At 43.3% G+C, this 27,998-nt stretch overlaps 1 protein-coding gene across 1 annotated transcript; it reads left to right on the top strand.

Moving 5' to 3' along the window:
- Positions 1-574: 574 nt before the first annotated feature.
- slc6a14 (solute carrier family 6 member 14) lies at positions 575-27,913 on the top strand. Its single transcript, XM_024427745.2, has 15 exons — positions 575-747; positions 1,167-1,341; positions 8,937-9,068; positions 11,563-11,724; positions 11,960-12,098; positions 12,262-12,394; positions 15,064-15,204; positions 15,285-15,420; positions 15,543-15,635; positions 15,734-15,859; positions 19,681-19,799; positions 19,905-20,004; positions 23,193-23,302; positions 23,440-23,607; positions 27,434-27,913. The coding sequence occupies exons 1-15, from the start codon at positions 685-687 to the stop codon at positions 27,593-27,595; spliced, it is 1,959 nt and encodes a 652-aa protein (XP_024283513.1). The 5' UTR covers positions 575-684; the 3' UTR covers positions 27,596-27,913.
- Positions 27,914-27,998: the final 85 nt, after the last annotated feature.

Genomic DNA, 27,998 nt, shown 5'->3' with positions numbered 1-27,998 from the left:
CTGGTCATACCTACTGCCTCTGATCTGGCAGAATTACTGAACACAAATGCTTCGTTTGTAAATGATGTCTGAGTGTTGGAGTGTGCCCCTGGCTATCTGTAAATAAATAAAAAACAAGAATATTGTGCCTTCTGGTTTTAATATAAGGAATGTGGAATAATTAATATTTTAGCAATTACATTTACTTTTGATACTTAAGTATATTTAAAACCAAATACTTTTAGACATTTACTCAAGTTGTATTTTACTGCGTGACTTTTACTTTTACGTTAGTCATTTTATATTAAGAGATCTTTATTTTTATTCAAGTATGACAATTTGGTACTTTTTACACCATTGGAAATAGTTAGTCATATCTGGACGAGGACAAAATAATGAACGATTTAGGTCTATTTACAAGAAAATACTATAGGTACACTATGTCTTAGCACTCTGGTTGGAAACACGCACGCGCACATGCACACACACACACACACGCATGCGGGCGCACGCGGTTTCAAAAGTTTCACTCAAGCTATAATTTGGTACGCGGGTAATGCAGATGATTCCGGGATCAGAGCGGCGATTGGCTAGAGAGACGAGCGTGTCACTCAGGCTCAAGGGAGTTTAAATAACTGTGTACCTGTCTGTCCCGAACAAACGCTTCTCATCACATCACTTCTTAATGTGACAAACAGCAGCAAAATGTGGAAATATTGGAGCAGTTTCACAGACGTAATATTTACAAACCCCGCGGCCACTGACACGGTAGGATGATATGCAACTGTCTTGGTGTAACAGTTAATTAAGTCATGGTTGTTGGCGGGAGGAACGATATTTTGACCAAAGCAACTTCATTCTGACGACTGTCTTTTTATTTATTTAATTGGGGAGATTAGCCTACTTATAAAGATAAACGCTTAAAATGTATGAAGCGATTAATGGGTAAATATGCTGTTATTTGCGCGGTCCAAATAACAAACAGGTAGAATTCTAATTCATCTGGAATGGAGAATTGAACTGTATAGCCTACTTCTCTGTCACGGTTGGGATGCTATTCACTGTAAATGAATAAAAACGAATTCCAGTGTGTTGCAGGTATGTAACAATGGCTTGACATTGCCTTCTAAGCTTTATGAAATATGCTGTCACTATGTGCGTGCTTGCGTTATCTGTCTGTGATACAGGTTAAGGATGATCATGAGAAGCAGCAGCAGGACTCCTATGTGGGCAGCAATGATGAGAATATTGACCGGGGGAACTGGACCAATAAGAGGGAGTACATGTTGTCTATGATTGGCTATGCTGTGGGTCTGGGGAATGTATGGAGGTTCCCCTACCTGGCCTATAAGAATGGAGGAGGTAAGTGGGGACACACCTGTACACACACACACACACACCAGTGGCTCTCGGTGCAATTTAAGATTAGGGATGATGATTTTTGAGCATGGCCTAATTTTTATTTCAGCCTATTGGATGACTGTCATTCATACTCCATTCACCCAGCTCAATGTTTAGTCTATTATATGATACTCGAATTTGCCCAATACCCATCATGAGGTTGCTACAACCTAGCCTATGAATGAAAGTTTATAACGTAGGTACACAGGTTGAGAGACAAATTGGAGTAACCAAGGTGGCGGATGGTGACACATTCAATACCCCCTTGCACACTCTTGCCATCATCTAGCTGATCTAGGCTGTAGTCACTAGTCCAAACAGTGGCAACACGGAACATCTAAAAGTAGAGTTTCTATTGGACAAATTCTGTTAGTTTCATCCCGTTTTGTTCCGTTTCCTTCTGTTTAAGAAATGTTTTGCAACAGAATGGGTGAAATGAATCAACCCCTGATCACCTGTTCACCTTCATAGCATGCACATTCCTTCTCGGATCTCCGCTCTCTCTCCTCTCACCTTTTCCCTTTGCTTGGTGTTAAGTGCACAACACAACAGCTGTCTGTGACCAGTTGAAAATAACATATCTAAGTCAAACCTTCATACCCTAACTGCTAACCACTGCACAGCCTACATCGAGTGCGGTTACATGCATACAATAATGCGACTATTGTGGATAGTCATCACTCCTGTGTTCCAATAGCACAATGTGTTAGCTAATCAAAATTTAGCAATTTAAAAGGCTAATTGATCATTATAGGAAACTCTTTTGCAATTATGTTAGCACAGCTGAAAACCTGTTCTGATTTAAAGAAGGAATAAAACTGGCCTTCTTTGGACTGCTTGAGTAGCTGGAGCATCAGCACTTGTGGGTTCGATTACAGGCTCAAAATGGCTAGAAACAAATAACTTTCTTCTGAAACTCAGTCTATTCTTGTTCTGAGATATGAAGGCTATTCCATGTGAGAAATTGCCAAGAAACTGAAGATCTGGTACAGTGCTGTGAACTACTCCCTTCACAGAACAAAGCAAACTGGCTCTAACCAGAACAGTGAAGAGGCGACTCCGGGATGCTGAACTTCTAGGCAGAGCTCCCTCTGTCCAGTGTCTGTGTTCTTTTGCCCATCTTAATCTTTTCTTTTTATTGGCCAGTCTGAGATATGGCTTTTTCTTTTGCAACTCTACCTAGAAGGCCAGCATCCCGGAGTCGCCTCTTCACTGTTGACGTTGAGACAGGAACACAACTTTCCCGAAGCGGATCCTCTGTTTGGTCCACCACCCAGGACAATGGATCAAAACAAGGCTCCTTAAATTTTTATCAGCATATCGAATGCGCGACCCGGGCTGGACTAATTCTGGATCATTGTTACTCTAACTTCCGTGATGCATACAAGGCCCTCCCTCGCCCTCCTTTCGGCAAATCTGACCACGACTCCATTTTGTTGCTCCCAGCCTATAGACAGAAACTTAAACAGGAAACGCCCGTGCTCAGGTCTGTTCAATGCTGGTCCCACCAATCTGATTCCATGTTTCAAGATTGCTTTGATCACGTGGACTGGGATATGTTCCGGATAGCGTCGAACAACATTGATGTATATGCTGTTTTGGTGAGTGAGTTTATTAGCAAGTGCATCGGTGATGTTGTACCCATGGCGACAATTAAAACCTTCCCCAACCAGAAACCGTGGATTGATGGCAGCATTCAAGCAATAATGAAAGAGCGAACCACTGCTTTTAATCAGGGCAAGGCGGCCGGAAACATGCCCGAATACAAACAGTTTAGCTATTCCCTCCAAGGCAATCAAACAAGCTAAGCGTCAGCATGGAGACAAAGTAGAGTCGCAATTCAACGGCTCAGACACGAGAGGTATGTGGCAGGGTCTACAGTCAATCACAGACTACAAAAAGAAAACCAGCCCCGTCGTGGACCCCGATGTCTTGCTCCCAGGCAAACTAAACAAAATCTTTGCTCGCTTTGAGGACAATTCAGTGCCACCGACATGGCCCGCTACCAAAACCTGCGGGCTCTCCTTCACCGCAGCCAACGTGAGTAAAACATTTAAACGTGTTTACCCTTGCAAGGCTGCCGGCCCAGACGTCATCCCTAGCCGCGTCCTCAGAGCATGCGCAGACCAGCTGGCTGGTGTGTTTACGGACATATTCAATCAATCCCTATCCTAGTCTGCTGTTCCCACATGCTTCAAGAGGGCCACCATTGTTCCTGTCCCCAAGAAAACTAAGGTAACTGACCTAAACGACTATCGCCCTGTAGCACTCACTTCCGTCATCATGAAGTGCTTTGAGAGACTAGTCAAGGACCATATCACCTCCACCCTACCTGACACCCTAGACCCACTCCAATTTGCTTACCGCCCCAATAGGTCCACAGACGATGCAATCGCAATCACACTGCACACTGTCCTAACCAATCTGGACAAGAGGAATACCTATTTAAGAATGCTGTTCATCGACTACAGCGCAGCATTTAACACCATAGTACCCTCCAAACTCGTCATTAAGCTCGAGACCCTGGGTCTCGACCCCGCCCTGTGCAACTGGGTCCTGGAAATTCTGACGGGCCGCCCCCAGGTGGTGAGGGTATGTAACATCTCCACCCCGCTGATTCTCAACATTGGGGCACCACAAGAGTACGTTCTCAGCCCTCTCCTGTACTCCCTGTTCACCCATGACTGCGTGGCCTTGCACGCCTCCAACTCAATCATCAAGTCATCAAGTGGGGCGGCAGTGTAGCCTAGTGGTTAGAGCATTGGACTAGTAACCGAAAGGTTGCAAGTTCAAATCCCCGAGCTGACAAGGTACAAAATCTGTCGTTCTGCCCTTGAACAGGCAGTTAACCCACTGTTCCTAGGCCGTCATTGAAAATAAGAATTTGTTCTTAACTGACTTGCCTAGTAAAATAAAGGTTAAAAAAAAAAAGTTTGCAGACGACACTACAGTGGTAGGCTTGATTACCAACAACGACGAGACAGCCTACAGGGAGGTGAGGGCCCTCAGAGTGTGGTGTCAGGACAATAACCTCACACTCAACATCAACAAAACAAAGGAGATGATTGTGGACTTCAGGAAACAGCAGAGGGAGCACCCTTCTATCCACATCGATTGGACAGTAGTGGAGAAGGTGGAAAGTTTTTAAGTTCCTCTGAGTACACATCACGGACAAACTGAAATGGTCCACCCACACAGACAGCCGCAAGGCTCTCCAGAGGGTAGTGAGGTCTGCACAACGCATCACCGGGCACAATCAACCTGCCCTCCGGGACACCTACACCACCCGATGTCACAGGAAGGCCGAAAAGATCATCAAGTACAACAACCACCCGAGCCACTGCCTGTTCTCCCCGCTATCATCCAGAAGGCGTGGTCAGTACAGGTGCATCAAAGCTGGGACCGAGAGACTGAAAAACAGCTTCTATCTCAAGGCCATCAGACTGTTAAACAGCCATCACTAACATTGAGTGGCTGCTGCCAACATATTGACTCAAATCTCTTGCCACTTTAATAATAAAAATTGGATGTAATAAATGTATCACTAGTCACTTTAAACAATGCCACTTTATATAATGCTTACATTACTCATCTCATATGTATATACTGTATTCTATACCATCTACTGCATCTTGCCTATGCCGTTCGGCCATCGCTCACCCATGTATTTATATGTACATATTCTCATTCATTCCTTTACACTTGTGTGTATAAGGTAGTTGTTGTGAAATTGTTAGATTACTTGTTAGATATTACTGCATGGTCGGAACTAGATGCAGAAGCATTTCGCTACACTTGCATTAACATCTGCTAACCATGTGTATGTGACCAATAAAATTTGATTTGATTTGCGGGTACTATTTAATGAATGTGCCAGTTGAAGACTTGTGAGGCATCTGTTTCTCAAGCTAGACACTCTATGTACTTGTCCTCTTGCTCAGTTGTGCACCAGGGCCTCCCACTCTTTCTATTCTGGTTATAGCCAGTTTGCGCTGTTCTGTGAAGGGCGTAGTACACAGCGTTATACCAGATCTTCAGTTTCTTGGCAATCTCTTGCATGGAATAGCCTTCATTTCTCAGAACAAGAACAGACTTTTCAGAAGAAAGTTATTTGTTTCTGGCCATTTTGAGCCTGTAATTGAACCCACAAATGCTGATGCTCCAGATTCTCAACGAGTCTAAAGAAGGCCAGTTTAATTGCTTTTTTTAGTCAGCACTAAAGAAGTTCAGCTGGGGTAACATAATTGCAAAAGTATTTTCTAATGACTAATTAGCCTTTTAAAATGATAAACTTGGATAAGTTAACACAATGTGCCATTGGAACATAGGAGCGATGGTTGCTCATAATGGGCCTATCTACGCCTATGTAGATATTCCATAAAAATCTGCCGTTTCCAGCTACAATAGTCATTTACAACATTAACAATATCTACACTTTATTTCTGATCATTTTGATGTTATTTTAATGGACAAAAGAAATGAGCTTTTCTTTCAAAAACAAGGACATTTCTAAGTGACCCCAAACTTTTGAACAGTATTGTACATTGTTGCGCCCAACACGCTTCACTAGCCCTAAAGAGGGAGGCTCGCTTGGCAGGTGCAAGCACACGCACAGAACAAATACACTGCTGGAATGCCTTTTTAAATTTTTTTAATTGCATAATCTGCCTAGTGCCATAACCAGTTTAATATGAAATTATTAGTGTGCATGTAAACGTACCATATTTGCTATTGTCATAGTCAACATAGCTAGGCCTACTAGAACTAACGCATTAGTAAACCCACAATCCAATCTATGTGTACAGCTAGCAGTTAGACTGGCAGGCACCAGCGGCAGTACATTACTAAAACCGAAAGCTTACCTTGACTTGGAAGAGTTGCAGTGTTGGATTGCCTTAGCCAGCTAGCTAACATAAATGGCATTCCTCGCTGTTTGAGTCAGGGTGTTGAGTAGGCTATATTAGCTGCCTTAGCTAGCTAAGTGAGTGAAAGGTAATGAACTGCTTATCCTTAATTTAGGAAAATAATTTGTTTAGAACTGTTCAACTTTCTGAGTCAACAACACACCACACTTGATGCACGGCTGTGCTAGCTAGCTGTAGCTTCTGCTTTCAGTTCCAGATGAATTATCTGATCATTTGATTGGATGGACATGTCAATTCATGCTGCAAGAGCTCTGAGGTTGGAGGACGTCCTCCGGAAGTCGTCATAATTACTGTGTACGTCTATGGAAGTGGGTGAGAACCGTGAGCCTCCTAGGTTTTGTATTGAAGTCAAAGTACCAAGAGCAGGATGGAAAATATATTTTTCCTCCACCTACACTATTATTATTCTACCCTAGAAGGTGCTGTTGAGGCTACTGTAGACCCTCATTGCAAAACAGTTTTAATAATTCTGGTAAAATTAATATATTTAGTATAGTTTTATCTTATGTTGACATTAGGTTTTTCTGAAATTCACTGAGTAGGATGGTCCTCCCCTTCATCTGAGAATGAGCCTCCACTGACACACACATACACAGTGACCTAAGCTTGCTTAGTGTGCGCTAATGACACACCTGTTCAATAGTAACTCAATACCCTATAACGGGTCCCCAGTTGCATTCAGCCGTGTGCCAATTATTATTTTTTTATTTCCTTGAGCAGATGGTCGGGGGCCGGAACATAGTTATAAACTCAGCAAAAAAAGAAATGTCCTCTCATTGTCAACTGCGTTTATTTTCAGCAACATGTGTAAATATTTGTATGAACATAAGATTCAACAACTGAGACAAACTGAACAAGTTCCACAGATATGTGACGAACAGAAATGGAATAATGTGACCCTGAACAAAGGGGGGGTCAAAATCAAAAGTAACAGTCAGTATCTAGTGTGGCCACCAGCTCCATTACGTACTGCAGTGCATCTCCTCCTCATGGACTGCACCAGATTTGCCAGTTCTTGCTGTGAGATGGTACCCCACTCTTCCACCAAGGCACCTGCAAGTTCCCGGACATTTCAGGGGGGAATGGCCCTTGCCCTCACCCTTCAATCCAACAGGTCACAAACGTGCTCAATGGGATTGAGATCCAGGGTCTTTGCTGGCCATGGAAGAACACTGACATTCCTGTCTTGCAGGAAATCACGCACACAACAAGCAGTATGGCTGGTGCCATTGTCATGCAGGAGGGTCATGTCAGGATGAACCTGCAGGAGGGTAACACATGAGGGGGGAGGATGTCTTCCATGTAATGCACAGCATTGAGATTGCCTGCAATGACGACAAGCTCAGTCCGATGATGTGACACACCGCCCCAGACCATGACGGACCCTCCACCTCCAAATTAATCCCGCTACAGAGTACAGGCCTTGGTGTAACGCTCCTTCCTTTGATAAACGTTAATCCGACCATTACCCCTGGTGAGACAAAACCGCGACTCGTCAGTGACGAGCACTTTTGCCAGTCCTGTCTGGTCCAGCGACGGTGGGTTTGTGCCCAATGGCGACGTTGTTGCCGGTGATGTCTGGTGAGGACCTGCCTTACTACAGGCCTACAAGCCCTCAGTTCAGCCTCTCTCAGCCTATTGCGGACAGTCTGAGCACTGATGGAGGGATTGTGCGTTCCTGGTGTAACTCTGACTGTTGTTGTTGCCATGCTGTATCTGTCCCGCAGGTGTGATGTTCGGATGTACCGATCCTGTGCAGGTGTTGTTACACGTGGTCTGCCACTGCGAGGCCGATCAGCTCTCCGTCCTGTCTCCCTGTAGCGCTGTCTTGGGCGTATGGACATTGCAATTTATTGCCCTGACCACATTTGCAGTCCTCATGCCTCCTTGCAGCATGCCTAAGGCACGTTCACGGAGGTGAGCAGGGACCCTGGGCATCTTTCTTTTGGTGTTTTTCAGAGTCAATAGAAAGGCCTCTTTGGGGTCCTAAGTTTTTATAACTGACCTTAATTGACTACCGTCTGTAAGCTGTTAGTGTCTTAACGACTGTTCCACAGGGGCATGTTCATTAATTCATTGAACAAGCATTGGAAACGGTGTTTTAAACCACTTACAATGAAGATATGTGAAGTTATTTGGATTTTTAGTCATTATTTTTGATAGACGGGGTCCTGAAAATGGACGTTTCTTTTGCTGAGTTTAAATTTCAACATTGCAAATTGACCGCAAAAAAACTAACCGATCACATATTTGACAAAAAACGGAATCATTTAAAACCTTGATAAGCTCACATGCCTCTTTATGCGCTGGTTTACATGGCAACAGATTTCCTAAATTAAAATCACTTGAAGCTTATTTCCTGGTGATTTTAGTCTTATGTCCCCAAAAAATTATAAGTGTCAGAACTTGGGGGGCCTAATAAAATCACCTACTGGCCAACTCTGTCCCGCAGGCCGCCTATTTGGGAATCCTACCCTATAATAACTTATAAACTAGACCATGGCAGAACATTCTGAAAGATTCATTTCAAATTATTGTAGTTAAGCCCATATACGCTTCCACCATCTGCTGGCTACCTCATATTCCTGCATTTGTTATTAGTGTCAAGTTTTCTGTCCTCTCTGTCTCTAGGTGCTTTCCTCATCCCGTATGTCATCATGCTGGCTGTTGCTGGTATACCTCTGTTCTTCCTGGAGAGTTCCTTTGGTCAGTTCTGCAGCCAAGGCCCTGTCAATGTGTGGCGGGCTCTGCCCATATTTCAGGGTAAGACTAAGCCTTGTACCCCTAATTTACCACCTAAGCCCAAACCGGTCCCAATTCAATGTCTACCCATTACTCTTGGTCTCACCCCTTCGATGTTTGCAGATACAGTATGTAAGGTATAAGCTATGTTTTTGGAACTTTCACCACTGCACTGCTTATACCTAGCCAGACTCTTCAGATCTGCAGACATTGAAGGGTAAAGGGCCAAAGGGAATGGTTAAGGAGTGGATTGGGACCAGCTGTATGACTTTTTTTTCCACTTCTAGGAACTCATCCATTCTCTTCACCACTCAGACCTTTTGGGGAGTGTTTGCTACTACTCTCTGTTTGAATGTTGTGTGAGCAGACAGCCCATTACACCATGGGATCAGCTTTATTGACCTTAGAGGAAAATTGTATCAAGTTTGTTTGAGCAGTGTATTAATGGTTAACCATATGACCTGAATCTAAACTCGATGTATGAGCTGGAGGAACTATCAGTCTAGACCCAGGGCTAACCCTATAAGGCTGCTAGTCCATTTACTGTATGTACCCAGCCCCTGAGCTAACCTATAACCCTACCAAGCCCAATGGGTTACTGTATCACTCTGTCAGACTGGCCTCTAGCTGCTGAATGTGTCAAAACACAGAACACATTCATGGTGCATATTGGACCAAGTCCTTCTCTACTGCTATTGGTTAGTTATAAAACTGTCAAGGGTAGTGTTTCCAAATCCTGGTTTTTGTTTTTAACCCTAGCACTACGTAATGCACCTGATTCACATTTGTTGTTTATTTAAATCCGGTGTGTAGCGCTAGAACAAATGTGCACCCCTTTTGGATCCCCGGAACCAGGATTAAGAAAAATTGCTCTAGGATGTGCATGTAAGCAATTTGTTAGTAATACTTGTTTGTGAGCTGAAATGAAAGATAAATTTTATTTTTATATATATATATATATTTTTCTTATTTTGTTATTATGTTTAGCACATTTGTTTACATCCTCATTTGTGATCATTTCTCCTTTGGCAAGATAATCCATCCACCTGATAAGTGTGGTATATCATTACACAGGTGAACTGGGGACAAAAAGCCACAAATGTTTTGTCACATAACACAATGCCACATGTTTTGAGGGAGTGTTCAATTGGCATGCTGATTGCAGGAATGCCCACCAGAACTGTTGCCAGAGAATTTTATGTTTTAGAGAATTTGGCAGTACGTCCAACTGGCCTCACAACCGCACACCACCTGCAACCACGCCAGCCTCCACATCCAGCTTTTTCACTTCCACCCATACAGCTGATGAAACTGTGGGTTTGCACAAGTGAAGAATTTCAGCACAAACTGTCAAACCGTGTCATGGAAGCTCATCAGCTTGCTCATTGACTTGACTACTGTTTGGCGTTTTACCTGATTTCAGTGGGCAAATGCTCATCTTCGATGGCAACTTGCACGCTAGAAAAGTGTGTTCTTCATGAATGATTCCCTGTTTCAACTGTACCGGGCACATGGTGATGAGTGCTTCTATGCCTGCATTGCTTGCTGTTTGGGGTTTTAGGCTGGGTTTCTGTATAGCATTTTGAGATATCAGCTGATGTAAGAAGGGCTTTATAAATCAATTTGATTTGATGAGTGTCATGTGGTGACAGGCATAAGCTACGGGCAACGAACACAATTGCATTTTATTACTGGCAATTTGAATGTACACAGATGAAAATGAAATTACCCCTTGATCATGTTTGGGATGCTCAGGGTCGACATGTACGACAGCGTGTTCCAGTACCCGCCAATTTCCAGGAACTTTGCACAGCCATTGAAGAGGAGTGGGACAATACTCCACAGGCCACAATCAACAGCCTGATCAACTCTATACAAATGAGATGTGTCGCACTGCATGATGCAAATGGTGATCCACGCACCTACTTTTATTTCTTTTTTCTTTTTTTAAGGTATCTGTGACCAACAGATGCATATTTATTTTCCCTGTCATGTGAAATCCATAGATTAGGGCCTAATGAATTTATTTAAAGTGACTGAGTTTCTTATATGAACTGTAACTCAGTAAAATCTTTCGAATTGTGTATTTGTGGTCAGTATAATTTTTGTACATTGCCACTGTAGTTATTCTTTCACATGCTTTGGCGAATACATCCTGCCATAGAATGTCTCACTTATCATGTGTTCTCTGTTACGTCTTCCTTGGAAAATAGAATGTTTTCCTCAATGGGACTTCCTTGATTAGATAAATCTCAAGATGAGGAACTACAATGTGACCGGTTGACCAGTATACCAGGAAGCACTGGTTCTGGCTGTTTGCCTTCGGCTGAATCAGTATATGATAAAGATGGAACTTCACAGAACTTGTCAATAAAGTGACTGCTATCAGGGATGGTGACGATTCAATCTATTCAGGAAGTGAATTGAAATTCAAATATTAAAGAATCCGCCTTGATTGACATCTAACTCAATTCCTGCTCTCTCTCCTCACTCTCCCTTTCCCTATCCTCTCCAGGTGTGGGTGTAGCTATGGTTTTGGTCAGTACGTTAGTAGGCATCTACTACAACGTCATCATTGCCTACAGTCTCTACTACATGTTTGCCTCATTCCAGTCCCCTCTGCCATGGAGCGACTGTTTCTACTGGTCCAACAGCAACTGTAGCCTCACACCTAGAGGTACCTGTTTTATAATGTAGTGTCACATCTAAAGATGTAGTGAAGTTTCCCTGTTGTGCAGCTTTTACTCTTCTATCATGTTAATTCGGCTCCAAACAAAATAACCTTGACCAATATTTTCCATTACCTGACATGAATGTTTTCCATGATATGCTTTAATGAACATGACCTAGGTGAACCTGAACAGAGTGCCATGTAACTTGACCACTCTGACAATGGCTTCTGACCTCTACAGAAGTGTGCAACAATACCCTAGCTGCCAACTGGAGTGAACCAGTAATTGTAGCCAACATGACGCTGTGGGAGAATGAGACTTGCCCAAAGGAAAACATCATCAGCATCCCAGTACAGAGCCCCAGCGAACAGTATTGGGAGTGAGTAACACACACTTGATTCAATTTGACTAAGTTGAAAATACTTCAGAGGTCACACAGGTTGTGTTGAATGCCAGGTTGTCTCTATAATGCTATGTTGAAACTGATCCTGTCTGTAAGATTGACCACCTTACAGTCAGACAATCTCTTTGTCTATCCCCAGCCTGGTGGCCTTACAAAGGTCTAGTGGTCTGGATGAGACTGGTCCGGTGGTCTGGCATCTGGCTCTCTGTCTGCTACTGGGATGGCTGCTCATCGCTGCTGCCCTTTACAAAGGCATCAAGTCCTCAGGAAAAGTCTGTATGACCCATTTCCTGTTTGTGTGTGATAGTGATGTGCGGGTTGACCCATAACCCACAATCACCACAGTTACATCCACGAGGCGGGCAGGTTTAGGGTCATGAAATATTGTATAAAGGGAAAATGATACAGTGCCTTGCGAAAGTATTCGGCCCCCTTGAACTTTGCGACCTTTTGCCACATTTCAGGCTTCAAACATAAAGATATAAAACTGTATTTTTTTGCAGGTCCGAGATACTGCTGTGAAGAAGTTTAAAGCCGGATTTGGATACAAAAAGATTTCCCAAGCTTTAAACATCCCAAGGAGCACTGTGCAAGCGATAATATTGAAATGGAAGGAGTATCAGACCACTGCAAATCTACCAAGACCTGGCCGTCCCTCTAAACTTTCAGCTCATACAAGGAGAAGACTGATCAGAGATGCAGCCAAGAGGCCCATGATCACTCTGGATGAACTGCAGAGATCTACAGCTGAGGTGGGAGACTCTGTCCATAGGACAACAATCAGTCGTATATTGCACAAATCTGGCCTTTATGGAAGAGTGGCAAGAAGAAAGCCATTTCTTAAAGATATCCATAAAAAGTGTTGTTTAAAGTTTGCCACAAGCCACCTGGGAGACACACCAAACATGTGGAAGAAGGTGCTCTGGTCAGATGAAACCAAAATTGAACTTTTTGGCAACAATGCAAAACGTTATGTTTAGCGTAAAAGCAACACAGCTCATCACCCTGAACACACCATCCCCACTGTCAAACATGGTGGTGGCAGCATCATGGTTTGGGCCTGCTTTTCTTCAGCAGGGAAGATGGTTAAAATTGATGGGAAGATGGATGGAGCCAAATACAGGACCATTCTGGAAGAAAACCTGATGGAGTCTGCAAAAGACCTGAGACTGGGACGGAGATTTGTCTTCCAACAAGACAATGATCCAAAACATAAAGCAAAATCTACAATGGAATGGTTCAAAAATAAACATATCCAGGTGTTAGAATGGCCAAGTCAAAGTCCAGACCTGAATCCAAATGAGAATCTGTGGAAAGAACTGAAAACTGCTGTTCACAAATGCTCTCCATCCAACCTCACTGAGCTCGAGCTGTTTTACAAGGAGGAATGGGAAAAAAATTCAGTCTCTCGTTGTGCAAAACTGATAGAGACATACCCCAAGCGACTTACAGCTGTAAAAGGTGGCGCTACAAAGTATTAACTTAAGGGGGCTGAATCATTTTGCACACCCAATTTTTCAGTTTTTGATTTGTTAAAAAAGTTTGAAATTTCCAATAAATGTCGTTCCACTTCATGATTGTGTCCCACTTGTTGTTGATTCTTCACAAAAAAATACAATTTTATATCTTTATGTTTGAAGCCTGAAATGTGGCAAAAGGCCGCAAAGTTCAAGGGGGGCGAATACTTTCGCAAGGCACTGTACCTTTCATTATTTTAGGCTAGCTGGCATTAGTGCATAAGCTTTAGGGCCTAACTGTACGTGCACCAAGTAGCTTACATGCCAGTCGCCAAATGCATTTGGAACGGGTAGGACAAGTTAATGTCGATCCACGGAGGGAAAAAAAGGACAATGTCTGAGTTTAGAGAAAAGCTGCGAAATGGAGAGTTGAAAATAAAGACAAGGGAGGGCCAGAAAAGTAACATGTGAAGTGGTCAAAGAGGATGATAGCAGTGCTGGCTATGTTATGTGTGGTTGTCAAATTTGTACAGTGCCTCACAGTCACAAGACGGGGACTTCAAATAGGCCTATGGCATGTCAAGGGAATTGTAGCCTACTGTTGATGGGTTAAATGGAAACTGAAATCTGGACACTGACTGTAGGTCTATAACCTCTCACTTAGCCTTAATATTAACAACTGCAGAATTTAAGCACTTCTTGCAGTAAAATGATACAGCAAATGTAGGCAACATTTTTACTCACAGGAGTGGAGAAATATGATGTCTTTCTTTCAGCTTCTTGAGAGAATGCAAATCTGCAGTTAGATACAGTTTGTCGCGGTTCTATCTTTATCAGCATCATAAAAGATGATACTATTTCAACCACAAAATATGCATCCAAGCTGAACTGAAATCTTATGAGAAACACGTTGGGTTGTTTTCACAGCTTTCTATTTCCTTACAACCGGTCAAACTGATATTATTTGGAAATTTTACACATCTTTTAACTTTTAGTTATTTCATTTTCTTGCCGGTCCCTAAACATCTTTGCTCCATGGAAGTATCAGAGATGACTGAGAACTTTATTGATGTCAACTAGATTCTGGTAAGCAAGGGTTTATTTAGTATTGGGCAACAATGACAGAAGAGATGCTGCATGTATCTAATTATAGACAAGTTGACTTACAAATAGCCTACCAAATCATTAGAAGTTACAAGCAAAAACATATCTGAAATCAGGCAAACTTAGTACTAAAAAAAACAAAAACCTAACGGTAACCTACAACATTCTCTATATTAGAGGGTTAGGGTCGGTCGGGTGCGGGCCTCCGATTTAAACTTATTACATATACTTGGGTGGTTGTCGATGGGTTATTAGCAATTGCGGGTGAACAAAGAGCTGACCTGCTCCCCACTAGTGTGTGAGTTGGTCCTGTCTTTCTAATGTGTGTCTTTCGGATGTGCATGTGTCCCTCTAATATTTTTGTGTGTGTCTGTCCCCAGGTGGTGTATTTCACCGCTACGTTTCCCTATGTGGTGTTGCTGATTCTTCTGATCCGGGGGGTTACACTAGAGGGCGCCAGAGACGGGATTGAGTTCTACATTGGCTCCCAGTCCAACCTCACAAAACTGAGCGAGGCAGAGGTTAGAGCCTAACCTCTTACCTGTCAACTCAAAATACACATGCTTGACTGAAGTAACTAAATAGTAGGTCTTTCTGGCAGGTGTGGAGAGATGCAGCCACACAGATCTTCTATTCTCTGTCAGTAGCGTGGGGTGGTGTCACGGCCCTGTCTTCATATAACAAGTTCCACAACAATGTGTTCAAGGACGCACTGACCGTCTGCCTCACCAACTGTGGTATGACTCAAACACCACACACGCACCAGATGGATGCTAATGGCATCATAAAGAAGAACTTTCAAGGTTTCATTCTGTTCCAGTACATCGTTTTTCCTTTCCCATTTAATGTCACTCTATAGGTACCAGTGTGTTTGCAGGCTTCGCCATCTTCTCCATCTTAGGTCACATGGCTCATGTCTATGGAAAGCCTGTATCCGAGGTGGCCCAGGCAGGTGAGTAGTACACCACTGTACTGTGTTTAGCTTTACCTTACTGACACAATAGCCACTTAACAAACACTAACAAAGTGTGCGCGTGTGCATGCGTGTAGGTTTTGGCCTAGCATTTATTGCGTACCCTGATGCCCTGTCCAAGCTGCCAATTTCTCCTCTTTGGTCCATCCTCTTCTTCTTCATGCTGCTCACCCTTGGACTGGACTCGCAGTTCGCTGGCATAGGTCAGTCAGACACACACACACCCATGCACATGGGACACACACGCCAGGGTATTTCACTTACTGCCAACTATTTGGGGTATTTCAATTACTTTCAAAAACATTTGGAAGTAAGTATTTAGATATATATTTTTTTTGAAAAGACCAGTAGTTGAATATTGGAATGTATTTGGAAATACACTTGGAACATTTTTGAAAATACTCATACACTCTCATGCATTTAAAGATGCACTATGCAGAAATTGCTCTGCCACTTCCTGACTGCTAAAATTTGAATAGTTCACCTAATTTCAGTTTGTGACAAAACAAGCAAGTATAGTGTAGAGAGTCATTGTAGCATCTAAAACGCTGTGAAATATATTTTCCATAACAAAAAATATTGTATTTGCAGCTGTTTGACATTGGTGTACAAAATACTAAAATGCACAGAAAAATAAGTATTTAAACAACAAATAGTTTGGACACCTACTCATTCCAGGATTTTTCTTTATTCTACATTGTAGAATAATAGTGAAGATATCAAAACTATGAAATAACACATGGAATCGTGTAGTAACCAAAAAAAAATATTTGAGATATTTCAAAGTAGCCACCATGACAGCTTTGCACACTCTTGACATTCTCTCAACCAGCTTCAGGAGGTTATCACCTGGAATGCTTTCCCATCAGTCTTGAAGGAGTTCCCACATTTGCTGAGCTCTTGTTGGCTGCTTTTCCTTCACTCTGCGGTCCAACTCATCCCAAACCATCTCAATTGGGTTGAGGTCGGGGGATTGTGGAGGCCAGGTCATCTGAAGCAGCACTCCATCACTCTCCGTCTTGGTCAAATAGCCCTTACACAGCCGGGAGGTGTGTTGGGTCATTGCTCTGTTGAAAAACAAATGATAGTACCACTAAGCGCAAACCAGATGGGATGGCGTATCGCTGCAGAATGCTGTGGTAGCCATGCTGGTTAAGTGTGCCTTGAATTCTAAATAAATCAGTGTCACAAGCAAAGCACGATCACACCACCGCTCATATTTCTTGGCCCAAGCAAGTCTCCTCTTCTTATTGGTGTCCTTTCAGTAGTGGTTTCTTTGCAGCAATTCAACCATGAAGGCCTGATTCACATAGTCTCCTCTGAATAGCATTTATTTGGACTGCAGCAGAGGTATCTCTGGGTCTTCCTTTCCTGGGGCGGTCCTCATGAGAGCCAGTTTCATCATAGCGCTTGATGGTTTTTGCGACTACACTTGAAGAAACTTTCAAACTGACTGTTTCTCTTTGCTTATTTGAGCTGTTCTTGCCATGATATGGACTTGGTATTTTACCAAATAGGGCTATCTTCTGTAAACCACCCCTACCTTGTCACAACACAACTGCTTGGCTCAAATGCATTAAGAAGGAAATAAATTCAAAAAAATTACTTTTAACAAGGCAAACTTGTTAATTTAAATGTATTCCAGGTGACTACCTCATGAAGCTGGTTGAGAGAATGCCAAGAGTGTGCAAGGGTGGATACTTTGAAGAATCTCAAGTGTGAAATATATTTTGATTTGTTTAACACTATTTGTTTGGTTACTATATGATTCCATATTGCTTAGGTTTGATGTATTTTACAATGTAGAAAGTAATAAAAAATAATGAAGCCCTTGAGTGAGTGTCCAAACTTTTGACTGGTAGTGTAATTACTCTTTACTCAGTAGTTTGTTGAAGCACCTTTGGCAGTGAATACAGCCTCAAGTATTCTTTGGGTATAACGCTACAAGCTTGGCACACCTGTATTTGGGGAGTTTCTCCCATTCTACTCTGCAGATCATTTGAAGCTCTGTCAGGTTGGATGGGGGGCATTGCTGCACAGATATTTTCAGGTCTCTCCAGAGATGTTCCATCGTGTTCAAGTCCGGGCTCTGGCTGAGCCACTCAAGAATATTGCTTTGTCTTGGCTGTGTGCTTAAGGTTGTTGTCCTGTTGGAAGGTGGAACTTCGCCCCAATGTGAGGTCCTGATCACTCTAGAGCAGGTTTTCATCAAGGATCTCTCTCTGTACTTTGTTCTATTCAGGTGAGACTTGAAATTGAGCTCAGGCACATCCTGTTTCCATTGATCATCCTTGATGTTTCCACAACTTGATTTGGAGTACACCTGTGGTAAATTCAATTGATTGGACATGATTTGGAAAGGCGCACACACCTGTTTAAGTAAGGTCCCACAGTTGACAGTGTGTCACGTTCAGACCATAGTTCTGTTATTTTATTTGTTTTAGTATGGTCAGGGCGTGAGTTGGGGTGGGCAGTCTATGTTTGTTTTTCTATGTTGGTTTTTGTGTTCGGCCTTGTATGGTTCTCAATCAGAGGCAGGTGTTGTTAGTTGTCGCTGATTGAGAATCATACTCGGGTAGCCTGGGTTTCACTGTTGGGTTGTGGGTGTTTGTTTCCGTGTGAGTGTTTGGTCACATGGTACTGTTTCGGTTTTGGTATATTCACGTCATAGTTTATTGTTTTGATTCAGTGCTTTCTTTTATTAAAATCATCATGAACACGTACCACGCTGCGCTTTGGTCTGATCCTTACTCCTCCTCAGACAAAGAGGACGATATCCGTTACACAGTGCATGTCAGAGCAAAAACCAAGCCATGAGGTTGAAGGAATTGTCCGTAGAGATCTGAGACAGGATTGTGTCGGCACAGATCTGGGGAAGGGTACCAAAACCTTTTTGCAGCATTGAAGGTCCCCAACAACACAGTGGCCTCCATGATTCTTAAGTGGAAGAAGTTTGGAACCACCAAGAGTCTTCCTAGACCTGGCCGCACGGAAACTCTGAGCAATCGGGGGAGAAGGGCCTTGGAGGTGACCAAGAACCCAATGGTCACTCTACAGAGCTCCAGAGTTCATCTGTGGAGATGGGAGAAACTTCCAGAACGACAACATCTCTAAAGCACTCCACCAATCAGGCCTTTTATGGTAGAGTGGCCAGACGGAAGCCACTCCTCAGTGAAAGGCACATGACAGCTTGCTTGTAATTAGCCAAAAGGCACCTAAAGGACTTTCAGACCATGAGAAACAAGATTCCTTGGTCTGATGAAACCAAGATTGAACTCTTTGACCTGAATGCCAAATGTCACGTCTGGAGGAAATCTGGCAGCATCACGCTGTGTGAAGTTTTATTTTTATTTTCTCACCAGTAGGACTGGGAGACTAGTCAGGATCGAGGGAAAGATAAACGCTGGAAAATGCAGACATCCTTGCTGAAAACCTGCTGAGGACTTCAGAATGGGTAGAAGGTTCACTTTCCAAAAGAACAACCTTAATCACACAGCCAAGACAATGCAGGAGTGGCTTCGGGACAAGTCTCTGAATGTCCTTGAGTGGCCCAGCCAGACCCTGGACTTGAACCCAATCTCTGGAGAGACCAGAAAATAGCTGTGCAGTGACGCTCCCCATCCAACCTGACCGAGCTTGAGAAGAATGGGAGAAACTCCCGAAATACAGGTGTGCCAAGCTTGTAGCGTCACAGTCAAGATGACTCAAGGCTGTAATCGCTGCCAACGGTGCTTCAACAAAGTACTGAGTAAAGGGTCTGAATACATATGAATATATGATATTTCAGGTTACATTTGTTTATAAATGTGTTAAAATAAACTGTTTGTGCTTTGTCATTATGGGGTATTGTGTAGATTGATGGGGAAAAGTTTTGATACATTTTAGGCTGTAACGTGAAATCGTGAAGGGGTCTGAATACTTTCCGTGTGTGTGTGTGTGTGTGTGTGTGTGTTTGTTTGTTTGCACACAAACACTACTAACTAGACCTGGACAGTGACCTCTGACTCTTGCCGTGTTCCCTCAGAGGTCATCTCCACCTGCCTACAGGATGCCTTCCCTGAAAGGTTCAAATCAAAACGCTCTATCATCTCTGTGGGAACCTGTGCCATCCTTTTCCTGCTCGGCCTGCCGTGCGTAACCCAGGTAAGTCCTTAGTTACCATAACTAAAATAGGTCCTTAGATACCACAATTTCGTTCAAATTAATTTATTGTGAATGCGTGTGATTACTGTCTGTGTGTCACTCCAGGCAGGGATATATTGGGTGACTCTGATGGATCAGTTCTGTGCTGGCTTTGTTCTACTGATCGCTGCTCTGCTGGAGCTTGTTGGGGTGTTCTACTTCTACGGTAAATGGAAGTATATCACATGTTATAGCTACATCTACAGAATATATTGTGTGATGGGTACATGTAGAGGATTTTTTATGTTATCAAATGTATTTATATAGCCCTTCGTACATCAGCTGATATCTCAAAGTGCTGGGCAGAAACCCAGCCTAAAACCCCAAACGGCAAGCAATGCAGGTGTAGAAGCACGGTGGCTAGGAAAAACTCCCTAGAAAGGCCAAAACCTAGGAAGAAACCTATAGAGGAACCAGCCTATGAGGGGTGGCCAGTCCTCTTAAGGCTGTGCTGGGTGGAGATTATAACAGAACATGGCCAAGATGTTCAAATGTTCATAAATGACCAGCATGGTCAAATAATAATAATCACAGTAGTTGTCGAGGGTGCAGCAAGTCAGCACCTCAGGAGTAAATGTCAAATGGCTTTTCATAGCCGATCATTAAGAGTATCTCTACCACTCCTGCTGTCTCCAGAGAGTTGAAAACAGCAGGTCTGGGACAGGTAGCACGTCCGGTGAACAGGTCAGGATTCCATAGCCGCAGGCAGAACAGTTGAAACTGGAGCAGCAGCACGGCCAGGTGGACTGGGGACAGCAAGGAGTCATCATGCCAGGTAGTCCTGAGGCATGGCCCTAGGGCTCAGGTCCTCCAAGAGAAAGAGAGAATTTGAGAGAGCATACTTAAATTCACACAGGACACCGGATAAAAGACAGGAGAAGTACTCCAGATATAACAAACTGACCCTAGCCCCCGACACATAAACTACTGCAGCATTAATACTGGAGGCTGAGACAGGAGGGGTCAGGAGACAGTGTGGCCCCATCCGATGATACCCCTAGACAGGGCCAAACAGGAAGGATATAACCCCACCCACTTTGCCAAAGCACAGCCCCCACACCACTAGAGGGATATCTTCAACCACCAACTTACCATCCTGAGACAAGGCCGAGTATAGCCCACAAAGATCTCCGCCACGGCACAACCCAAGGGGGGGTTGCCAACCCAGACAGGAAGATCACGTCAGTGACTCAACCCACTCAAGTGACGCACCCCTCCTAGGGACGGCATGAAGGAGCACCAGTAAGCCAGTGACTCAGCCCCTGTAATAGGGTTAGAGGCAGAGATTCCCAGTGTAGAGAGGGGAACCGGCCAGGCAGAGACAGCATTCGGTTCGTTGCTCCAGAGCCTTTCCGTTTACCTTCACACTCCTGGGCCAGACTACACTCAATCATATGACCCACTGAAGAGATGTGTCTTCAGGAAAGACTTAAAGGCTGAGACCGAGTTTGCGTCTCTCACATGGTTTGGCAGACCATTCCATAAAAATGAAACTCTATGGGAGAAAACCCTGCCTCCAGCTGTTTGCTTAGAAATTCTAGGGACAATTAGGAGGCCTGCGTCTTGTGACCGTAGCGTATGTGTAGGTATGTACGGCAGGACCAAATCAGAGAGATAGGTAGGAGCAAGCCCATGTAATTTTTTGTAGGTTAGCAGTAAAACCTTGAAATCAGCCCTTGCCTTAACAGAAAGCCAGTGTAGAGAGGCTAGCACTGGAGTAATATGATCAAATGTTTTGGTTCTAGTCAGGATTCTAGCAGCCGTATTTAGCACTAACTGAAGTTTATTTAGTGCTTTATCCGGGTAGCCGGAAAGTAGAGCATTGCAGTAGTCTAACCTAGAAGTAATAAAAGCATGGATACATTTGTATGCATCATTTTTGGACAGAAAGTTTCTGATTTTTGCAATGTTACGTAGAGGGAAAAAAATCTGTCCTTGAAACAGTCTTGATATGTTCGTCAAAAGAGAGATCAGGGTCCAGAGTAACGCAGAGGTCCTTCACAGTTTTATTTGAGATGACCGTACAACCATCAAGATTAATTGTCAGATTCAACAGGAGATCTCTTTGTTTCTTGGGACCTAGAACAAGCATCTCTGTTTTGTCCGAATTTAAAAGTAGAAGGTTTGCAGCCATTCACTTCCTTATGTCTGAAACACAGGCTCCTAGCGAGGGCAATTTTGGGGATTCACCATGTTTTATTGAAATGTACAGCTGTGTGTCATCCGCATAGCAGTGAAAGTTAACGTTATGTTTTTGAATGGCATCCCCAAGAGGTAAAATATATAGTAAAAACAATAGTGATCCTAAAACGGAACCTTGAGGAACACCGAAATTTACAGTTGATTTGTCAGAGGACAAACCATTCACAGAGACAAACTGATATCTTTCCGACATTTAAGATCTAAACCAGGCCAGAACTTGTCCGTGTAGACCAATTTGCATTTCCAATCTCTCCAAAATAATGTGGTGATCGATGGTATCAAAAGGAGGAGGACAGGAGCACGAGGACAGATGCAGAGCCTCGGTCTGATGACATTAAAAGGTCATTTACCACCTTCACAAGTGCAGTCTCAGTGATATGATGGGGTCTAAAACCAGACTGAAGCATTTCCTATACAGTGTTTGTCTTCAGGAAGGCAGTGAGTTGCTGTGCAACAGCTTTTTCAAACAAATTTGAGAGGAATGGAAGATTCGATATAGGCCAATAGTTTTTTATATTTTCTGGGTCAAGGTTGGGCTTTTTCAAGAGAGGCTATGGAGGGGCTGTATTGTCATTGCTTTTGTCCAATCACAATGCACATACACTGAGTATACCAAACATTAGGGTGCCCCCCTCCCCCATTTTCCCCCTCAGAACAGCCTCAATTCATTGGGGCACGGACTCAACAAGGTGCCGAAAGCGTTCCACAGGGCTGCTGGCCCATGTTGATTCCAATGCCTCCCACAGTTGTCAAGTTGGCTGGATGTCCTTTGGGTGGTGGATGAAACCCCAGCAGCATTGCAGTTATTGACACAAACTGGTGCACCTGGCACCTACTTCCATAACCCGTTCAAAGGCACTTCAATATGTTGTCCTGCCCATTCACCCTTTGAATGGCACATACACAATCATGTCTCAAGACTTAAAAATCCTTTATCCTGTCTCTTCTTCTTCATCTATACTGATTTTGAAGTGGATTTAACAAGTGACATCAATGAGGGATCATCGTTTTCACCTGGCTTAACCTGGTCATTGGAAAGAGCAGGTGTTCTCAATGTTTTGTATACTCAGTGTATATATTGCATGTTATATTATAGCTATATACAGTATAGTACATGTTATAGAGTATGGCACATTCTGTGTTTGTTTGAAGGAGGAAATCGTTTCATTAAGGACATAGAGATGATGATTGGGACGAGGAGCTCTCTCTTCTGGCTGTGGTGGAGAGCATGCTGGTTTTTCATCACTCCTGCTGTCATCACTGTAAGTAATCTCTCTGTCTTTCTCTTAATAATTTAGATTCTATCCTACCTGGCTCTCTGTTCCAGGGTCCTCATTTCTTTAACCCCTGTTCTCTGGCACGCATACACACTTCTCTAATGCATGTGTGTGTTGTGTAGGTGATCTTGGTGTGGTCGTTGTTGACTTTCCGTCCGCCATCCTACGGTACGGTGCAGTACCCTGCGTGGGGTGTGGCTCTGGGATGGTGTATGATCGCTTTCTGTCTCATCTGGATACCCCTCGTCGCCATCTGGAAAATACTCTGTGCCCAAGGAAACCCGTGGCAGGTAGGTGTGTCTGGCAGAGATGTGGATGCTTAGGATTTCTGAGAGTGTATGGAACTTCTCCTGGAATTGTCAATCCTTTTTTTAGCCAGGTATCAAACCCAGGTGCTGGAAAGTTCAGGTCAAAATGCATGCAGTATATCAAACCAAACTCCTCAAATACAGGTGTGCCAAGCTTGTAGTGTCAAAGCCAAGAAGACTCTAGGCTGTAATTGCTGCCAAAGGTGCTTCAATTAAGTACTGCGTAAATGGTCTGAATACTTATGTAAATGTGACATTTCTGTTTATTTTTTATTTTTAATACATTTGCAAAAATGGCTACGAACCTGTTTTTTGTTTTTCCTAGTGATTACAGGGTATTGTGTTTTAGATTGAGGGATTAAAACAAATTCAATTTTAGAAGGCTGTAACGTAGTAATGTGGAAAGTCAAGAGTTCTGAATTCTTTCCTAATGCCCTGTATACAGGGAGTACCAGTACCAATTCGATGTTCAGAGGTAATTGAGTTAGCTGTGTACATACAGTGCCTTGCGAAAGTATTCGGCCCCCTTGAACTTTGCGACCTTTTGCCACATTTCAGGCTTCAAACATAAAGATATAAAACTGTATTTTTTTGTGAAGAATCAACAACAAGTGGGACACAATCATGAAGTGGAACGACATTTATTGTATATTTCAAACTTTTTTAACGAATCAAAAACTGAAAAATTGAGCGTGCAAAATTATTCAGCCCCTTTACTTTCAGTGCAGCAAACTCTCTCCAGAAGTTCAGTGAGGATCTCTGAATGATCCAATGTTGACCTAAATGACTAATGATGATAAATACAATCCACCTGTGTGTAATCAAGTCTCCGTATAAATGCACCTGCACCTTGATAGTCTCAGAGGTCCGTTAAAAGCGCAGAGAGCATCATGAAGAACAAGGAACACACCAGGCAGGTCCGAGATACTGTTGTGAAGAAGTTTAAAGCCGGATTTGGATACAAAAAGATTTCCCAAGCTTTAAACATCCCAAGGAGCACTGTGCAAGCGATAATATTGAAATGGAAGGAGTATCAGACCACTGCAAATCTACCAAGACCTGGCCGTCCCTCTAAACTTTCAGCTCATACAAGGAGAAGACTGATCAGAGATGCAGCCAAGAGGCCCATGATCACTCTGGATGAACTGCAGAGATCTACAGCTGAGGTGGGAGACTCTGTCCATAGGACAACAATCAGTCGTATATTGCACAAATCTGGCCTTTATGGAAGAGTGGCAGAAGAAAGCCATTTCTTAAAGATATCCATAAAAAGTGTTGTTTAAAGTTTGCCACAAGCCACCTGGGAGACACACCAAACATGTGGAAGAAGGTGCTCTGGTCAGATGAAACCAAAATTGAACTTTTTGGCAACAATGCAAAACGTTATGTTTGGCGTAAAAGCAACACAGCTCATCACCCTGAACACACCATCCCCACTGTCAAACATGGTGGTGGCAGCATCATGGTTTGGGCCTGCTTTTCTTCAGCAGGGACAGGGAAGATGGTTAAAATTGATGGGAAGATGGATGGAGCCAAATACAGGACCATTCTGGAAGAAAACCTGATGGAGTCTGCAAAAGACCTGAGACTGGGACGGAGATTTGTCTTCCAACAAGACAATGATCCAAAACATAAAGCAAAATCTACAATGGAATGGTTCAAAAATAAACATATCCAGGTGTTAGAATGGCCAAGTCAAAGTCCAGACCTGAATCCAATCGAGAATCTGTGGAAAGAACTGAAAACTGCTGTTCACAAATGCTCTCCATCCAACCTCACTGAGCTCAAGCTGTTTTGCAAGGAGGAATGGGAAAAAATTTCAGTCTCTCGATGTGCAAAACTGATAGAGACATACCCCAAGCGACTTACAGCTGTAATCACAGCAAAAGGTGACGCTACAAAGTATTAACTTAAGGGGGCTGAATAATTTTGCACGCCCAATTTTTCAGTTTTTGATTTGTTAAAAAAGTTTGAAATATCCAATAAATGTCGTTCCACTTCATGATTGTGTCCCACTTGTTGTTGATTCTTCACAAACAAATACAGTTTTATATCTTTATGTTTGAAGCCTGAAATGTGGCAAAAGGTCGCAAAGTTCAAGGGGGCCGAATACTTTCGCAAGGCACTGTATATGTAGGGGTAAAGTGACTAGGCAAAAGGATAGATAGACAGTAGCATGTGTGTGGCATGTTATGAGTTGTAGAGTCAGGCTGACGGTCAGCATCAGATATGTCATGATTCATTTCTTCCCCACCATCCGAGTCATTTTCATTCAGATCTTGTAGCGGCGCTAACGCAGCATGTGCATCCATTCGTCTTGGTCTTCTTATTGTAAATTACACACGATCTCACTGTGTACTCCAAGTAGACCAGAGTAGACTAAGACTGGTTGGATTCAGTGGACTGATATAAGGTACTTACCATATTGAGATTATGATTAGAATATGCCAATGCAATAGAATGGCCCACCCTGTTCTTCATTATGCATTATTCGCTTCTCCTCGCTCATCAACGCACCCTTTCTCCCCATCATAACTTACAGCAAAACCATAAGAAAAATGGCATTCCCTTCTAAAACTGGTTATAACTCCAGTTCTGTTTGCGATATTAAGATTCTAACTGCAGTGTGTAATATAGACTTATTTAGTAAAAATGAAGGTCGTCGGGGGGCTTGACTTTAATGGTGGAGTAATAAAAAAAGAATCAAATGCAGCCAATGTTAATTCTTTAGCATTTCTAGTGTTAATCAAATCAAATGTATTTATATAGCCCTTCGTACATCAGCTGATATCTCAAAGTGCTGTACAGAAACCCAGCCTAAAACCCCAAACAGCAAGCAATGCAGGTTTAGAAGCACAGTGGCTAGGAAAAACTCCCTAGAAAGGCCAAAACCTAGGAAGAAACCTAGAGAGGAAACCGGCTATGTGGGGTGGCCAGTCCTCTTCTGGTTGTGCCGGGTGGAGATTATAACGGAACATGGCCAAGATGTTCAAATGTTCATAAATGACCAGCATGGTCCAATAATAATAAGGCAGAACAGAAACTGGAGCAGCAGCACGGCCAGGTGGACTGGGGACAGCAAGGAGTCATCATGTCAGGTAGTCCTGAGGCATGGTCCTAGGGCTCAGGTCCTCCGAGAGAGAGAAAGAAAGAGAGAATTAGAGAGAACACACTTAAATTCACACAGGACACCGAATAGGACAGGAGAAGTACTCCAGATATAACAAACTGACCTTAGCCCCCCGACACAAACTACTGCAGCATAAATACTGGAGGCTGGGACAGGAGGGGTCAGGAGACACTGTGGCCCCATCCGAGGACACCCCCGTACAGGGCCAAACAGGAAGGATATAACCCCACCCACTTTGCCAAAGCACAGCCCCCACACCACTAGAGGGATATCTTCAACCACCAACTTACCATCCTGAGACAAGGCCGAGTATAGCCCACAAAGACCTCCGCCACGGCACATCCCAAGGAGGGGGGGGGTGCCAACCCAGACAGGAAGATCACATCAGTGACTCAACCCACTCAAGTGACGCACCCCTCCCAGGGACGGTATGAAAGAGCCCCAGTAAGCCAGTGACTTAATAGGGTTACAGGCAGAGAATCCCAGTGGAAAGAGGTGAACCGGCCAGGCAGAGACAGCAAGGGCGGTTCGTTGCTCCAGAGCCTTTCCGTTCACCTTCCCACTCCTGGGCCAGACTACACTCAATCATATGACCCACTGAAGAGATGAGTCATATGATTCTGCCTGTGTCTCTCCAAGCATCCTCTCTATTACAGTGCATTGTGTCTCTGTCTGCAGCGTATGTGTGCTGTGTGTTCTCCTGTGGAGGGTTGGGGTCCATACCTGGAGGTCCACCGTGGCGGGCGTTATACAGACGGACAACGGTACTATAGGAAGAACTCTCTCCACCTGCCAGACAACAATGTTTACCACATCTCCAACCACCTCACACGCCTCTAACCCCCTGGGGTGTGTGTGTGTGTGTGGTGTCAACATTTGGTGTCACCACTTTTCATAAGATTTTTATAAGCGTTGTATACTTTTTTTTTTATTTTTTACCACTATCTGATCACAATGATTCATGCTTAGTTTCACTTTGCACTGTGGTGTGGTCAGCTTTTAACATTTTAATTCATAACATCACAGATTTTAAATGTTTTTTTTTTTGTGTACATGTTTTCTACTTGTTAAATGTCAATGCCTTAACTTAAACTGTCATGTTAATGACAACTTAGCCTGGTAACGTTTGACCGTAATAAAGGACTACTCTCTCTGCTATTCGCTGTTTGTTAAATGGATTCTATTGAAACTAAACTGACAGAGGGTGTTTGAGCAAGGTTGGCGGTCATTTTTTCTTGACTTC

Source organism: Oncorhynchus tshawytscha, linkage group LG07 (assembly GCF_018296145.1).
Source record: "Oncorhynchus tshawytscha isolate Ot180627B linkage group LG07, Otsh_v2.0, whole genome shotgun sequence".
NCBI lineage: Eukaryota > Metazoa > Chordata > Actinopteri > Salmoniformes > Salmonidae > Oncorhynchus > Oncorhynchus tshawytscha.
Note: the sequence above shows the minus strand (reverse complement) of the source record. Positions and strands in the feature narration are given on the sequence as shown.

Coding starts and splice junctions, on each gene's coding strand:
- slc6a14 (XM_024427745.2), top strand. CDS start 685: ATGTGGAAATATTGGAGCAGTTTCACAGACGTAATATTTACAAACCCC. Junction 1,342..8,936: donor GGCCTATAAGAATGGAGGAG/GTAAGTGGGGAC, acceptor CTCTGTCTCTAG/GTGCTTTCCTCATCCCGTAT. Junction 19,800..19,904: donor GCCTGCCGTGCGTAACCCAG/GTAAGTCCTTAG, acceptor GTGTCACTCCAG/GCAGGGATATATTGGGTGAC.